The sequence below is a fragment of the Talaromyces amestolkiae genome, assembly GCF_001896365.1.
Source record: "Talaromyces amestolkiae strain CIB chromosome Unknown scaffold1.1, whole genome shotgun sequence".
Taxonomy (NCBI): Eukaryota; Fungi; Ascomycota; class Eurotiomycetes; order Eurotiales; family Trichocomaceae; genus Talaromyces; species Talaromyces amestolkiae.
In genome coordinates this window covers 1,885,602-1,901,574 of record NW_024468037.1, presented here as the reverse complement: position 1 = coordinate 1,901,574, position 15,973 = coordinate 1,885,602, and the positions used below count along the sequence as shown (strand labels likewise).

At 47.2% G+C, this 15,973-nt stretch overlaps 5 protein-coding genes across 5 annotated transcripts; 3 read left to right on the top strand and 2 right to left on the bottom strand.

Moving 5' to 3' along the window:
• Nucleotides 1-110: 110 nt before the first annotated feature.
• On the bottom strand, nt 111-2,629 carry BHQ10_000621 (uncharacterized protein; the record flags this gene model as incomplete). Its single annotated transcript, XM_040878771.1, has 6 exons — nt 111-889; nt 936-1,097; nt 1,156-1,579; nt 1,634-1,819; nt 1,883-1,944; nt 1,999-2,629. 6 exons carry the CDS (start codon nt 2,627-2,629, stop codon nt 111-113), a joined length of 2,244 nt encoding a protein of 747 aa, XP_040729126.1.
• A 1,348-nt stretch (nt 2,630-3,977) lies between these two features.
• BHQ10_000620 (uncharacterized protein) lies at nt 3,978-4,876 on the top strand (the record flags this gene model as incomplete). Its single annotated transcript, XM_040878760.1, has 2 exons — nt 3,978-4,050; nt 4,104-4,876. The coding sequence occupies 2 exons, from the start codon at nt 3,978-3,980 to the stop codon at nt 4,874-4,876; spliced, it is 846 nt and encodes a 281-aa protein (XP_040729125.1).
• Nucleotides 4,877-5,158: 282 nt separating this feature from the next.
• On the bottom strand, nt 5,159-6,063 carry BHQ10_000619 (uncharacterized protein; the record flags this gene model as incomplete). Its single annotated transcript, XM_040878748.1, has 4 exons — nt 5,159-5,379; nt 5,431-5,524; nt 5,586-5,833; nt 5,895-6,063. 4 exons carry the CDS (start codon nt 6,061-6,063, stop codon nt 5,159-5,161), a joined length of 732 nt encoding a protein of 243 aa, XP_040729124.1.
• A 1,267-nt stretch (nt 6,064-7,330) lies between these two features.
• On the top strand, nt 7,331-8,141 carry BHQ10_000618 (uncharacterized protein; the record flags this gene model as incomplete). The annotated part of the gene is made up of 2 exons (XM_040878737.1): nt 7,331-7,675; nt 7,737-8,141. 2 exons carry the CDS (start codon nt 7,331-7,333, stop codon nt 8,139-8,141), a joined length of 750 nt encoding a protein of 249 aa, XP_040729123.1.
• A 1,430-nt stretch (nt 8,142-9,571) lies between these two features.
• Nucleotides 9,572-15,620, top strand: BHQ10_000617 (uncharacterized protein; the record flags this gene model as incomplete). The annotated part of the gene is made up of 8 exons (XM_040878726.1): nt 9,572-11,102; nt 11,156-11,659; nt 12,309-12,388; nt 13,139-13,243; nt 13,298-13,302; nt 13,372-13,759; nt 13,820-13,926; nt 14,930-15,620. The coding sequence occupies 8 exons, from the start codon at nt 9,572-9,574 to the stop codon at nt 15,618-15,620; spliced, it is 3,411 nt and encodes a 1,136-aa protein (XP_040729122.1).
• Nucleotides 15,621-15,973: the final 353 nt, after the last annotated feature.

Sequence of the window (15,973 nt, the reverse complement as noted above, 5' to 3'; positions counted from 1 at the left end):
TTTAATGGTATTCATTCTCAGACAGAAATGACGGATGATATAGACAAATCCTGAAAGCCAAAAAGTCACACACAACGCGGAAACCAATACTATCGAATGTATAAACATCATTACCATGAGAAACTCTCCTCAAAAAATTCCACCGTCTTCCGTCCCTGAACCTCCCTGACAGCCTTGCGAACTTCATCGCCCATGCCTCCAGGTCCACAGACACTAACGGCCATGGCGCCAATCTGTTGCGCCATTTCACGTTCTAGTACTTGACGGAAGAGTGGTTTGCCGAGATTTATGGTTACGGGCGCTGTTGGGGTGCTGAGTTGAGTCCAGTCTTGGAAGGTCGAATTGGTTGTTGCGTTGGTATTGGTGGGTGTGCTGGTGTTGGTGTTGGTGTTGGTGTCGGTTACCGGAGTGAGGATTCGGGCCTTTTCGTCATCGTATTGGTAAAAATATTGATCTATAGTTTTGTTGAGTGTGGAGGAAGATGAGGACGCATTGAATGTTGATAGTTCAACGAGAGGAGGGCGAGAATTAGGGTGTGGACGAGAGAAAGAGGGCGTTTCCCTTGGAGAGGTATTTGTATGTGCCGGGAGCACCGGGGCGATTTCGTTGTTGTAAGGGTTGTTACTTTTCTCCTGGTTGCAGATGAGAGCGGAGTATCTTGCTGGTAATGGATCAGTGTTGAAGATGTTTGTATTGCTATTGCTATAGTATGTCGTCAAGTGAACACTGACTGAGAGGGACAGTGTGCGCTCGGAGTGTGTGCCATTGTCGAGAGAATAGGGGTTCCGAGAGTTTGGTGTTGTTGAAGTATTGGGAAATGCAACTGATCCTTGGACAACGGGATGGTTCAGAATATAAGCCATCCAGGGCTGAACCCATTGGAGGTGATCTATCCCTGTAAGAACTAGCCATGTCAAACTAAAAGGTAGACGTACCTATGCTGCGTACCACCCACAACAGTGTGATTCGCCGAGTTGCTACTGATCCTCTTGCAAACCCATCCACCAGTTCTCGGAGGTATGAGATTGAATGTGTTATCCCAATACCTCCCGCAATCAGGACGGTAGAGCCATATGAATCGAACGAATGAATAGCTCCTTCACCTTCATCAGCATTGAAGTTGACACACAAATGTCGACTTTGTAAAGGACATACCAAACGGACCCTCGGCCAGAGCCAAAACTCGGCGTTGAAGACCAAACTCAATTCCAATCGATTTCAGCATCTTTTTCGTAAAGCCATTTCGTTTCCGGATCAGGAAAGAGACTGTGCGTCTTTCTTCCTGTCTGTTACCGCTCAGAATACTTCTGGAAGAGCTATTGCTACTCCTTTCCGAGTTGGTTGCCGAGAAATAGCCATGTTGCTTGTCTTTCGATTCCCAGGCTGCAGAAAATGGGTGAGATGTCCATAATCCTAGGGCAGGTATGTACAGGTACATGTATTGACCGGCTTTGAACTTCCATGGGCGAATCACGGTCACGTCAACCCGTGCAACGTCACCTGGAAGAAGCTGGATAGTAGCTGAGGTCAAAGTCTTGCCGCAGTTTCGCCATGCAACGATTGCCAGGCGTAGCAGTCTCTGTCAGACTTGTGAGCTGGGCTTATATTAACTTACCAAGAATCGACTACTTACATCCGTACCCCAGGCTGTTATAGCTGCAAGAAAAATCCATCTCTGCACAAACTTGTGTAGATGATACCACAACGCAACAAATGACGCCGTCACCAGAACAATATGGAAGTGGAGGAAGAATTCGTAGAAAGCGTGGCGGAAGGGAGACAGTGATTGAAAAAAGATGGCGACGAAAGCTATAATGGCCTTTATTGATATCAGTATCAAGCTTCTAGACTCTGCCTGCCTTAACACAAGAGCCGTACATACCACAAACCCATATGTGAATATCGGAGTATGGAACAGATGATCTGGGATGGTATCCCAACCCTCTATAGAGAAAAGATTAGACAATACTCTTTGCGGGCGACATGATATTCACTTACTTATTATACCAACCCGGATAAGCACCGCAATAGTATGAGCGACCGCTTCCGCCACGACGATCCTCCCAAGCCAACGATGGACAAGATTGAATGTATCATAAGATACCCTCAAAACTGATATCAACGGATTGTTTCGGCCAGCCGTTATGACCAACGGAAAAATGTTGACAATTGCGAGCGTTCCTGTCGTTCCTATCAAGCTATGCAACGAATGACTGATGGGATGGTTCCAGTGAATCACGACCACACAAAACAGGACATTCAGAGCAATGTAACATGCTATCAGCAAGGTCTCAAGTCTCGTCGGAATCGCTCCCATGTTGACATGGCCTCGAAATATCCGGAATTCGCGATTGTGCCTGCGGTCGAATAAAGGAGCATAAAGCAGATGTCGATTGAGCCATGATTTGGTGCGGTTCGGACGGTTAATGGAGACTTTGAAGTCGTGTTGAATGGCAACTTTTAACCGTTGATTGTTTGTAACCTCCGTCCACACCCGGTGGAAAAAGACCATAAGAGCACAGCCAGCTAGAACCATTATAGGTACATAAACGAGTGCCATATCCACTGGCGAAGATTCAGGTACTTTCTGATGGCTGTGTTTGATGTATCCTTGGTGTTTTGTAGCCATATTTGTGGAGCTTGCGCTTTTCTCCTCCATCATCGCTTCGATGTCCCTTTTTGTTTGATTTCAAGCCTGGTGTAGCCTCCTGGACGAATATTGACTGAATGAGATGGAAACATTGCCTTTGTAACGAACACCAGCGAATTATTGCCCTACGAGATTTAGTCTCGTCTTACCACGTCCCAGCACATTATGCCATGCAGGACTAGGGAAAACCCCTCGTCTGTGCGTCGGTGGTGTCTCTCAGCGAGTAAATTCTTCTGTGAGTGCACGCCCATCCAGATAAGACAGAAGCCATCATTTTCACACATTCGGATTCCCAGGAATGAGTGACGTATACGAAGGGCTATTAGTATAGCCAAAGAAATTAGATTGGATGTGCCATGGTCGATGAGCCGTTGCAGATACACATCCATCATGGAAAGGTTGGAATGTTGCGCAGCACACAGGAAGGGGCCACTAGATTCCTGAATGTGGMAATTGTTGACAAGCCTATATGTAGTGCTCATGTTCTGGCAGTTTTGTTTGGCGATCAATAGCCACCATTAATTCTTAAGAACTGTTCTTGATCTATCATGAATCTCAATTGTAAGACGATATAAGATGCTGTTAATCCATGATACTGGTTGAGAAGGAAAGTACCTACCCAACCCTAACGCCTCATTCCGCTTGGGGATGCCGTGTTTCAAGTCTTGAACCTCCCTAGCCACATTCTCAGCATTGCCTGTGGATGGCTCCTTGATCACTGGAATGTATATTATTGCCAGTAATTACGCTTTATTACATGAACCAATTAATGGAAATCAAAGACGTGGCAAAGGGCCGTACTCAACGTTGTTGCAATTAGGGTTTAGGGTTAGCATATCAGCCCCAGTAGTTAGTTATATCGAATGCATGACTACTACGTCTCAGCGTATTCGGCTCTGACAGTGCTTTAAACATGACTGGTTCATTGAACTAGCAACAAAAAAGATCGATCAGATGGATCTACCCAAACTGGACCCTAGAACGAGTATTCCAAGGTTTTGGCCTGCAACAGTTGACTGTTGGTGTAACAGCGGACTTTTGTTATCAGAATTATTGCCCAAGTATAAACAGGAGCACTAGTTAGGTAGTCCGTTATTCCGAGTGGATGTCGCGAGCTGACATGTCGAGAGACCACTCGGATACCGTCCAGCGTTCTCGGCGTTGTGTTGACTTACCGCCCCCATTTCCTTGCTGCGAGATATGGAGGGGTCTTGTGCAGAATTTAAAATAAGAGCTGATAATTGACCGATAAGACTGTGATTTGTTTGATGCGATTCTTCCTTCTCCTCATCCTATCCACCGTCTGTATAATCTACAAAGAAACAACATGGGAAGGAAACTCCGCATCCTCGGCCTTCATGGCTACGGAACAAGTGGAGTTATTTTCTCATCGCAAACCAGTAATCCTTCCAACATCACTGACACACAGCCAGAACAACTAACATGTAAACAGCATCCTTCCGTCGCTACCTCCAACAACAACACGACCAAACCGGCAATGGCGACACATTCGACTTCGAGTTCGCCAACGGCTTCCTCGACTCGGGCCCAGCAGCCGGCATAGAACTTTTCTACAACCCTCCGTATTACTCCTGGTGGCCTGCCGACCCATCCTTAGAAGACATGCACAAAGCCCGCGAACGACTAAAACAGCACATCAAACAAAACGGGCCTTATGACGGCGTGATTATGTTTTCTCAAGGTTGCTCGTTGGGCGCAAGTCTGTTGTTAGAACATTACAAAAATTCACCCCAGAATCCGCCGCCGTTCCAGTTTGCGATTTTCATCTGTGGTGGACCATCGCTGAAGCAGTTGGAGGCTGAGTTTGGGTTTACGATCGATCCGGAGCTGTGGGAAGTCGATGCTGCGTCGCGCCGGGCTCTGGCGCGGAGGGCTGATACGGCCGCTATTCTTGCACAGGGCTCGGATCGATGGTCGAACGATGTTAACGATATCACGGATTACTCGATTAAAGAGCTAGTGCAGATGGTTCGAGGACCGTATCAAATCAAGATCCCCACGGTGCATATTGTGGGTAGCAAAGATCCCAGAAACTTGTCGGGTCATCAGTTGCATGCTCTCAGTCATCCAGATATCACGAGGATTTATGAGCATGACGGCGGTCATGATATTCCGAGGAATGAGGCGACGAGTACCACGATCGCGAGGCTGGTCAGATGGGTGTCTTCTTCGATTACAGCAGAGAAGGCGAAGCAGATTATATAGTTGCCCCTATTTATGATGATTTTGTGGCAAGAGCAATGCATAGTTAATAGATTCAACCCTCTATAGATATCAATACATGATTATGTTAAAACATTATCATTCTAATCGCGCGGCAAATAAGAAGCCAATTTTTAAAAAAGAAAATCGTGACATCATTAGTAGCAAAAGACCAAACCCCAATGCACCAAACATGCCAAGTATAACGTAGGGTATCCAGTGTATGAATAGCAAGAACACATCATTCCGACAAAAAGTATTAGGTGTGTACCCGACTCAAATTGATTAGACGGTGGTCTTCTCACCATTGATCTCTCCATTCGGCTGAGTCTCTGTCTTGGCTCGTCGCACTGCCTCCTGTTCGTCTTGACCATGACGAGAAATGGGTCCATGTTTGTCGTCGTGGTTTTGAGAAGTAATCAATAGATAGCAGCTGCCGATTGTGGCGATCAGGCCGGGCCAAAGGAGGATCACAGAAGCAAGACATTTTGGATTGTGTCGGTAGTCTTGAGAATTTGTCAGTCTTTTGCCGAGCTCATGCTAGGGGATCAACTTACAAAGATTGGGGTTCTTGATTGATGCGTTTAGCAGTCGGGTTGCCTCGTCTGCGTCAACGCCGGAGATGTAGGCGTGTCTGGTCGCGACGATAACCTGTTATGGGACGTGGTGGTCAGTATTCGTCTCCTTTTTGTGCAGAGTAATGGAGGCATACCGTCAGCGCAATAGCATCCGCAAAGCACATAACAGTAACGACAATCGCGGAAATCTTCCAAGAAAGGCGCACCGAGGGACTCTCGTGGCGTTCCGGCCAGAACAGATCAAAGAAGAATGCAGCTCCAAAAATGGTAGCAACAGCAATTCCCACAAAGATGTTATACGAAGCGATCCCGACAAAATCATCGTTGTATTCGGCGGCCAGATGATTTTGTTTCTCGATGAAGTTCTGCTGGTCGACGTAGTCTGTTATATCAGACGTGTTAGAGATGCTGTTTGGCATGCGAAACATGGACGAGAAGTGTACCTGACAAGGCCGCTGTGCCCACTGATTCGGAGCAAACGCAGAGGATCATGGCGAGTTGGTATACAATCATCTTGACTCGCCGCAAATGGTATACTCTGGTGAACATGTACGACGACTTGAATTTGGACCATTGCATTTCATGCAAGTCCAAGCCCCATATCACAGTCATGCTGGATGCGTAGTGTGCGGTATGAGCTCGCCGTTAATGTCTGTGGTATGACTGAGGTGATTCTCGAGTAGCACTTTATGACTGCGCTGAAATAAGGATTCTCTGGAACGGCTTCCACTTTCGGCGACTACCCGGCTGGTGAAAACGAAGCGGTGATGAAGGTTTTGAAATCTCAAACCGGACACTTCTAATATATGAAAGGGACGCCAGATGTGAGAAGCAGGAGAGGCCGGAGTAGTGCTCGCAGAGTATGATGGAGTAATTTGATATGAGATGGAAAGACTGGCTCGACCAGTGAGAGGACGGCGTTGTTGTCGTGGTAGACAGGAGAATGTGAGGGAATGACGTCAAGGAGCCAGGGCAGGCAAGTGCGTCATCTCATTGGCTTCTTTCCCCCAAGTCATTTGCTGGAAACATTGTTCTGTGGTGACACCTTGTGGAACAAGACTCCGTCTATAACAGAGCGCTTTTATTGAATGCTTCTCATCGTCTTCTGCGCTATGAGGGACTCGGCTTTGTGGTTTATAATGGAATGACGCTTACGGAAGGAAGATCCCCTGCCAATTTTCTTGTTTCTCCAGGCGCATCCACCGCATCTCAACTCCTGACGTGACCGCTACGGCCACTCAAGTATGTGATTTGATTGAAGTCCCACACATACACACGTACATACATAGATTGATGATGCTGTTCTCGCTGCTGCGGCTGGCTAGATCCGCTTTTCGACTTCCATTGACGTCGTTTCGAATTCTTCGGCACGAAGATGCCGGCCAAGATGAATCTGTATTAGCGACGATCCGCTAAGATTCTCCATCTGATAACCTTGCAATTGACGAGACCGTGCCGCTTGCGATGGACCTAACCAATGAATAATAATCTATGCCGATGATAGACATTACGGAAGACATACATAGCAGATAAATCTGCGAGAGGATGTTTCCAGTCATCATCGATCTACCATCGGTGTTCTTCCTACATTTCCCAGAATGTTCAACCATGGATATACATGAGGATACTATTGTATCGTGTGTTTTGATGGAGTAATTATTGAGGAATGAAATCTCATGGATGGTTGTTTCTATGTATGCGGAGCTTTCCGGCCCGTTGTTTTTCCGCCACCAAGCTTTGTTTCTTCCATCTAGAAATTTGTACGGTGGAAGCAGGAAAATCGGTACCTTGAATTTTTTCGTTCCACTCCGCCCTAGCCACTCGTCTACGCGTATTTCCTCCAAGAGTCAAGTGCGCAACTGATTCTAGCTCGATCATCATGATCGAGCCTACTGCTACTATCTCGCCTCTGGGTCGCTCAGACGGCTCCGCAGTCTATACCTGCCCAGCTACCGGTTTCCAAATCCTAGGATCTGTCAACGGCCCAATCGAACTTCCTGCCCGTCGCGACGCCCAGAAACCGGAAGAGGCCACAATCGAGGTTCTAGTGAAGCCTGCCACTTCCCAGAGTGCAATTGGAGAAAGATATGTGGAGAATATATTGAAGGCCCTGTTGGGCAAAATCATCCTTGGGAGGGAAAAAGGTTTCGCAAGGCGGGGTATTGTGGTTACTCTGCTCATTCAAGGGAGCTCCAGTGGAGGCAAATTAGAGAGAGGAGATTCTGTAAGTCTTCTGTTGGCTCGAGATTTTTGAACTGGTACTAATGAAAATGTTTACCGAGCAGTACTTGTCTACACTACCTGCGCTCCTCCACGCAGCACTTCTTGCTCTGCTATCCGCCGCTATACCATTGTCAATGACATACACATCCACCATTCTAGCTGTCGACTTTTCGAATCAAATTATCCGCGAACCTTCTCTCAACGATTGCGCAAAAGCAAAGTCACAGCATGTCCTTGCATTCTCTTCAAAGGGCCACCTGCTCTTAAATGAAAGTCAAGGATCTTTCGACTTTGATACCTGGAATCGTGTCTACGAGCAGGCGCTGTCCATTTGCCGGGAGTCGGAAGTCGCGGGTCAGGATGGTGATGTCTCCATGGAGGCGAAACAGCGTTTAGAAAAATTTGTCAGAGAAACAGTCGAACACAAGATTGCCTCGGATTACTCATGGTCCGACATGGCGGCTTGATCGTTTCTACTCTGTCGGAACAATTTCTACCAGATTATCAAGGATCAAGGATCCTATGTCAGGGATGACTTCGATGTTTGTGCTGAATCATTCAAGCCTCGCGTCGGCATAAATTTGTGAAGAAACTCATTTGAGCAACCTAAGATGGCGGATATGATACCGCTATTTGCTCTGAGGGTCTGACACGGAGTGACACTGTTACCCGAGCTTCAGGGGGTGCTGGGCCGAGCCGTGTAGCTCGGTTGAAGACTAGGTTTCGCGGATGGCAGTCCAAGTCTTGTCCAGAGCCCTTGTGGAAAGCATCTAGACTATGATGATATGACTGCCATGGAGACTGGCTAGCATGTTTGAGACTGTCAGACGAGGCGCTTCTCAAGCAAGTGGCTGACATGTTAAACATGTCTGACGCTCAAGCAACGTACGCAACTTAGTAGGTTTGAATCGTTGGGTTTTCCATCTTGCTACAAGCCAGAACTAGTAATTAGCTAGGTAGAGATGAGACTCAAAAAGGAATCTAGCTAGTACTCGAAATGAAGCAATCTGAAACCGGAAAGCGTGTCATCAAGTGACGAGCTGGTCTTGGCTCTTCACCAGCCTTTTGCTCTTAGTCAATATTGCGATCTATTCCAAAACAAGCTCCTTGCGTCTGAGATATTTGAGACAGCCTGGTCGAGATGATTGTTGGGGTTTCTTCTGTCAGGGAAGCATCTAGAATGCCTCCACCTGCCATATATCGTAATTTATGGTGGTATTGGCAATACCCGACATGGTGTATCAAAATACCGCGTCACCTTAGTCACTCCGCTGTCACAGCCATTAATATGTTCAGCACTTATGATTCAGTGATAAATTATCTGGGTTCGAAGCACGCCATATAATGCTGCGATCTGTCTCGTGCTCTTTCTGGATTCTGAGTTTGTGATTAATTTATTTTCTCACGAGTCGAGGAATTCCCAGATAAGCCGCGGAAGAGCCGTAATTACCAGCCGGACCGGATATTGCTCCATCTGCCCCACGTCCCCCCATTCCTGAATCTCTGTTACTTATCGCTACGTACTGACGAGCCACTTCGGTCGCGTATATCCTCCTTTCTCTTCGTTGATCTTTGGGAATGCTCTCATCATATATACATTGACCCTGGTGTTCTCTCGACAAGTCAAGCCCTGACCAATCTCCAATCGCATCGCAGACCGTTGCTTACTGTGCGCTGGGGCGGTTTATAACGGGCCCCGTCAGCAGTCTCATTGGTGTGCAACTGCGTGCATTACTGATTAACTACTAATCGACTAGACCGCTGGACGGTCGTCGAGTCGGACAAACTCATCAGGATCCAGCGGGATTAGTGATCATTGCGCGTGGGCACTCTCCCCAAAATAACCCTCCGTCTAGCTGCCCAGCGAATCGTTAAGTCTCCCTCACAACTTAGTCCGATGCCACAACAAGCCCCGGACGAGTCCCCCGTCAATAACGGTATAAGGTCTCTTATGCCCGCACCAACCGAGATGCCTGCAACCTACACACATCCCATACTATCTCCGCCAAACACCGGCCGTGACGTTTCGTCTTCACCTCCAGAATCCCTCAGCCGGCCTCCGCTGTCCGTCTTGCAATCATACGGCTCTTCTATCTCCTCTTCAGCTTCTGTGAGCAAGTTACTACTTCGAGATTATGCCCGCACCACGGATTCATCTACCACAGACCAAGAAATTCATGTGAGGGAAACATCAGTGGTTGAGCCTCAGTCCGCGGGGACTATTCCAGTGCAGCAACAGGCGGAAGCGCAGCGTTTGGCACCAGCAGCAACAGACAAGTCGGTTACTTCGGCACCTACATCGCCGTTTCTTCCTTTGCGATCATTCCGCACACATCGACAGGGCAATTTATCCTTGGACACGATACCGCGGCAGACCATTATGAAGGCGCTAGCATCGAGGCCGCCTCTGAATGGCACCACGCCGTCATTTACTCTGACTTCGTCTCTAAACGGAGTTTTAAATGGGTCAACCCGGCCCAACGCGGAAGAGACAGAACAGCAAGAGAAAGACGGCACGTCTAATTCTCAAAAATTGTCGGCGGCATTGTGTAACCTACAATCTCAGTCTACAGGTTATTCGGACAAGTCTTCGGCGACGGCCCGACTAGCTCTACAATCGCCATGTTTCTTCCATCAGCGATTCGATGATGCCGTCAATATTCAGAAAGTACTTGAAGAGATAGCAGACGATGAATGGTTATCGCATTCACGTCTAGTACAGACGGCGACGGGAGTTAGAGAAGTATCGAAACAGCTACAACGACGGCCTATCAAGCGCGCCGTTAAAACGGTGATGATAGTCACAAAGGCGCGGGATAATCGGCTCGTCTTTTTGACTCGCGAACTAGCCGAATGGCTTCTCAGTACCCCACGATATGGAAAGGATACAGGGATTACTGTATATGTGGACTCGAAACTGCGCAGCTCCAAACGATTCGACACTCCAGGCCTTTTGGCCAAGGATCCTCGCTTCGGGTCGATGTTGAAGTACTGGACCCCAGATTTGTGTTGGACATCACCGGAGAAGTTTGATCTGGTTCTTACCTTGGGTGGCGATGGAACAGTTCTCTTTACTTCATGGTTGTTCCAGCGTATTGTACCGCCGATTCTATCTTTCTCATTGGGAAGCTTGGGCTTTCTCACCAACTTTGAGTTTGATAAGTATAAGGAACATTTGAATCAAGTCATGGGCGATGGAGGAATGCGCGTTAACCTGCGTATGCGATTTACCTGCACTGTCTACCGGGCAGACCGGAGCAAAGGCGCCATACCCGGAGATGTAGAAGAAGGCGAGCAATTCGAAGTATTGAATGAGTTGGTCATTGATCGTGGCCCTTCGCCTTATGTGTCGAATCTTGAGCTCTACGGAGACAATGAGCTTTTGACGGTCGTTCAAGCAGATGGTTGTATATTTTCCACGCCGACAGGTAAAACTCCAACAGACCAGAAGATCCTATTGACAATGTGCTAACATGCATAGGCTCTACCGCTTACTCACTTTCCGCTGGTGGCTCATTGATTCACCCATCTATTCCCGGCATCTTGTTGACACCTATTTGCCCTCACACTCTCTCCTTCCGACCTATGGTCCTCTCCGACACTATGCTTCTACGTATTGCTGTACCTAATCTTTCTCGGTCTACTGCATATTGTTCATTCGATGGTAAAGGCCGTATTGAACTACGACAAGGTGACTACGTCACTGTCGAGGCCAGTCAGTACCCTTTCCCGACCGTTGTCTCTGGCGGCGGTGAATGGTTCGAAAGCGTCCGTCGCGCTCTCAGATGGAATGTTCGCGGAGCCGTCCAGAAGGGCTGGAACGGAGATGTCGATGAGAACGCCGAGAATGGACTAGACGAAGAAAATGTCGACTTCGACATTGACTTTGACAACGCCACAACCGGCACTGACAGTGGCGTTGGCCCGAGTGAAGATGGCGATACTTATGGCAACGGAGCAGGCAGTCCGATGAGAAGGCAGATGAGTTTGTTAAGCATGTAGCCTGTCACTGCCTGCTCTATTTTTACGCGCGATACCCTCTATACATACACAGCGAACGCACATATCTGGGAAATTCCCATTCTTGCATCCGACCGAGTGACACATAACCTACCTAGCGCTTCTCTTGATGACTTTGCTTTTTTGTGGCGTCGGCGTTCTTTGGAATGCTTATTTGTATACGCTAAATTAGATTTATCTATCTGTTCTCTGAGAATAGACAAACGGCCATTAGAGTCAATACATTCTCTACAGTCAACGCAGTTGATACGGTTGGCATTAATTGCATTCATGTTCCTGATTACAAAATGTGTCGATATTTGAGGCAGAATATGAAGGATGAAGGATTGCCGAGCAACGGCGATACCTCGCACATGTTTAGGTAGCGAACGAATGTTCACCTGACCTGATAACCCAGTCCGGATCTCATAATTCATCTACCCCAGACACATCTTCATACATATCAAGCATAACGCAAAGCACAGACTCGGGCGAGTCGGCGTCTACCGATTCGACCTGTAAAAGCAGACCAATGACTTCTCGGACAAACCTCCAGAACCATCCCATTCACCCATCCGCAAAATAAACGGCGAACAAAGACTCCGAACAAAGAGCGAATAACAATGCATGGATAGCTGTTTCCGAGGATCTGGGTCTGGGTCACTACACTGCTTCCCTGCTCAGCCTCAACGATCTCGATATTTCGCCGGATCAGGTTAGGATACTAGGATTCAAGGAATGAGGCTAGATGATGTACTCTTGAGGGTCAGTACCCTAGCTTGTAGTCTATTATCTTGTTCCTCTCTAAGTACTCTGTAGCTCAAGACCGGCTCATCGGCTTTAGGTAAAACCGTCTCGGACAGAGCTCGGCTCACGATCGCTTAGCTTGGAGTGTTATTTCGAGATAGCTTTCGGTGACTTCCGATGAACATCTAAATATTGTCATGATACTGTGCGAAGGGAGAGGCGAAATCATCATTGAACAGCCACAAACAGGGAATTCATAGCCGGTAGTTAGTTTCAGTCCGGTAGTGTAGGTTGTGTTTTCTTTTTGAGCATCAAGTCCCGGGAACCAATAAAAAAGAAACTTTACTTCTCTTTCTTCTTCTTTCTTCTCCGCATCGTTATTCCCTCGGATTTTGACTTTCGACGATATTCTAATTTCAAACATAAATATCGAACCGGACGTCCCGCGATGAAGGCTTGATGGTTGTGACTGTCGGTCTTGTTGACAAATTGATACTGATCTGCACGATTATTGTCTGAGAGCTTGGACTTGTCTAGACCATTGTGATTATCATCGGAGATACTTATCGAGATACCTGTCTATAATATGGTAAGTCAATCTCAGCAATGCCTCGGTCCCTGTTTGTTTACTATGCAATGCGACATGACAAAGAAGATCGTCGTCTTATCTGGATTTTGTCTGAATTGCATGTCGCACAATGCTCACGTGGTCTACTAGCCCCACGCCGATTCTTCGTCTTTTGCTGCCGGTGCGTCTAAGGACGAGGTGTATGCTCAGGTATTGGAACAAGCGACGGGATTAGTTACTGGGCAAAGGAATTGGGTATGTTTCAATGTCTTTCAACTATAGAGCTGTGCTGATGTTGATGTGTTTTAGGTTACGTGAGCACCCCGCATCCTCATTGCATTCTATACAGTCGATCGGAAGAAAAAAACTAATCCACGACATAGCAACCTCGCAAATGTAGCCTCATTACTATGGCACGGCTACGCTTCCCTCCCCAAGCCTTCCTCGGCCGTGAACTGGGCCGGCTTCTACGTCCGCGATGACTTGTTCCCTCTGCTTGCGTCACCCAAGCGCTCAAACAGTATTTCCGGCCTGACCACAACCACAATCTCGACCAGCTACGCTTCGTCGCATGACAAGAAGTTACTTCTCGGCCCATTTCAGGGTAAGCCGGCTTGTCAGGAGATTCGATTCGGACGCGGAGTTTGCGGAACGGCAGCGCAGAACAAGGACACGGTTGTCGTGCCGGATGTGTTGGAGTTTCCGGGGCATATTGCTTGTGATGCGGATAGTCGCAGTGAAATTGTGGTTCCTATCATGTTTGATGGCGAGGTGTGTACATTTGTTTTGAATCCTCTCAGAAGGATGAACCATCATCTAACGTGGTTACAGACCGTCGCCATTATCGATATCGATTGCACCGAGCCCGCTGGATTCGACGACGTGGATAAGAAGTATCTGGAGCAACTGGCTCAGCTATTGGCAGAGAGTTGCGATTGGTAGAGAGACAGATTTATGAATTATGTTTGGATGCTTTTTGGTTAGTCTGAAAAAGTTCAAATGTTCTTGGATAGATGTTGGTATGTCGTTAGTTTGCTTTGCAATGATTGTTTGAGAGTTTATTATACTGTATCTGCTTACCTTCATGTCGAATATACTTGTTCATAAAAACCAAAGTGATATCATTCTCAGCACAGCATTTTCCCTGTTTGGATTTGATGCACACTGCCACTCTGCTCGTATTGGATGTAACCAAATATCTCCCATTGACCAATCAGAGTAGACCTCAATGCCTTCTGGCGAGCCTCTGTTATTCTTTGATATCTGATTGGCCAGCACAGCCCACTTTACAGCCCGTAACAGATCTGTTAAATTACCAGATTTACAAGTACAATACCCGCCCATTACGTTTCGCTCGTTACCATCCGACTTAAAACCGGCCAAGTCGCCTCCTCCGTTCCCTCTTTCTCTCTTCTCCTCACCACCAAAAGCTCCCAAAGCAATCAATCACATTGACAGCGCTCAGTGCAGGACTTTAGGTCCTGCTTCCCATTGCCTCTAGGGCAGTTCTCTCTTCAACTCCACAATCTCAGCTACATGCCCAGCGTTTCTTCAGAAACCTGTGCCACCATGGAGTACTCCCTCAGATTCTACCAACCTCATATACGAGACACGGTGTTCTACAGACCAGCTTGATGGAGATTTGTCACTGCAACAGCAGCCGCAACAAGAACCATCGTTTTTTGATTTTTCCTTGTTTGAGCGTGATTCCCAAAACAGTTTTTCGTCTTCGTCTTCGTCTACTTCTCCACATTCTGTTTCGCCATCCGATCATAATACTTCACCTGCATTATGGTCAGGCTCTCATCAAGTGGCCTGTGCTGCACCAGATTCGTCGTTAGATCAGTTTTCTGGTGTTCTGGATCTGGATTTTCTCATAGACCCAACCTCTGTTGAGCAGCAGAGTGGATTGTCCTTTGATTTTCCGCTTGACTTTGGTAGTGACCACGGTCAGGCTTTTGATATTACTGCCGCCACTTCAGATACTAGTGGTCCGGCTTTGCCTGGCAAGCCAACCACTAGCGCGCCTCGTATTACTATTGTGGAAGACTTATCATCTGCTTGTTCCCCCGCGAACATGTCTGATGGAGGAAGCGTTCTCGCTCCCTCGGTCGACCTTACCAATATGAATATGGATCACTTCTACTCTCCAACTGTGACTTCAGTCGCTTCTACATCTATGTCGTCTTTACCCATGACATCGATACCTTCACAAGACTTCCATCCTCTTGTGACACAATTCCACCAACAACATCAACAACCTCTTCTCGCTCCCAAACAACATACTCCTCCATCATCTTCCGTCTCGCCCGCTCTCAGCCACATTCATTCTATCGACCTTGACAATTCAAACAGCAAGAACACAAAGAAACGTTCTCGTGCTGAATCAGCCGGTCTCGATCTATCAAGTAACAATAGCGCCCAAGACTCCGAAGAAGAGCGCATCGTTGAAAAACGTCGTCGCAACACCATGGCTGCACGACGTTTTCGACAACGGAAACAGGACCATGTCTCTGATTTGCAGTCGCAGTTAGGCAAAGTTACGAAGGAGAGGGATGATTTGAAATTACAGGTTGCGAAATGGGAAGGTGAAGTTATGGCGCTGAGAAAGTTGTTGGAGATGAAGAAGTAGTTATTGTTGTTAGTGATACCAATCAAATATTTTCCTTCGGGTTGATTTCATCGTAGACGTACAGTAAAACTATCCTGATTCATGATAATAGAGTTGCTGGGGTGAAGCTTAGCCGGGCTGCTACCACTACCATGCCCTTAATGAGAGCTTAGGCAACTTCCATCCAGTCGCCGGGATGCCTAATTTCGTACTCATTATTGCTCATCATGATCAATTCAACACGGCAGATTCATCATGGTGATGCGAAAGCAGACTAGTGACAAGTCTCGTACCCGCGAGAAATGATATATAGTTACCGTCCTGCTCTTTAGATATTCTGATCTAAATTTCTATCCTCCTATGTCTACCTATTG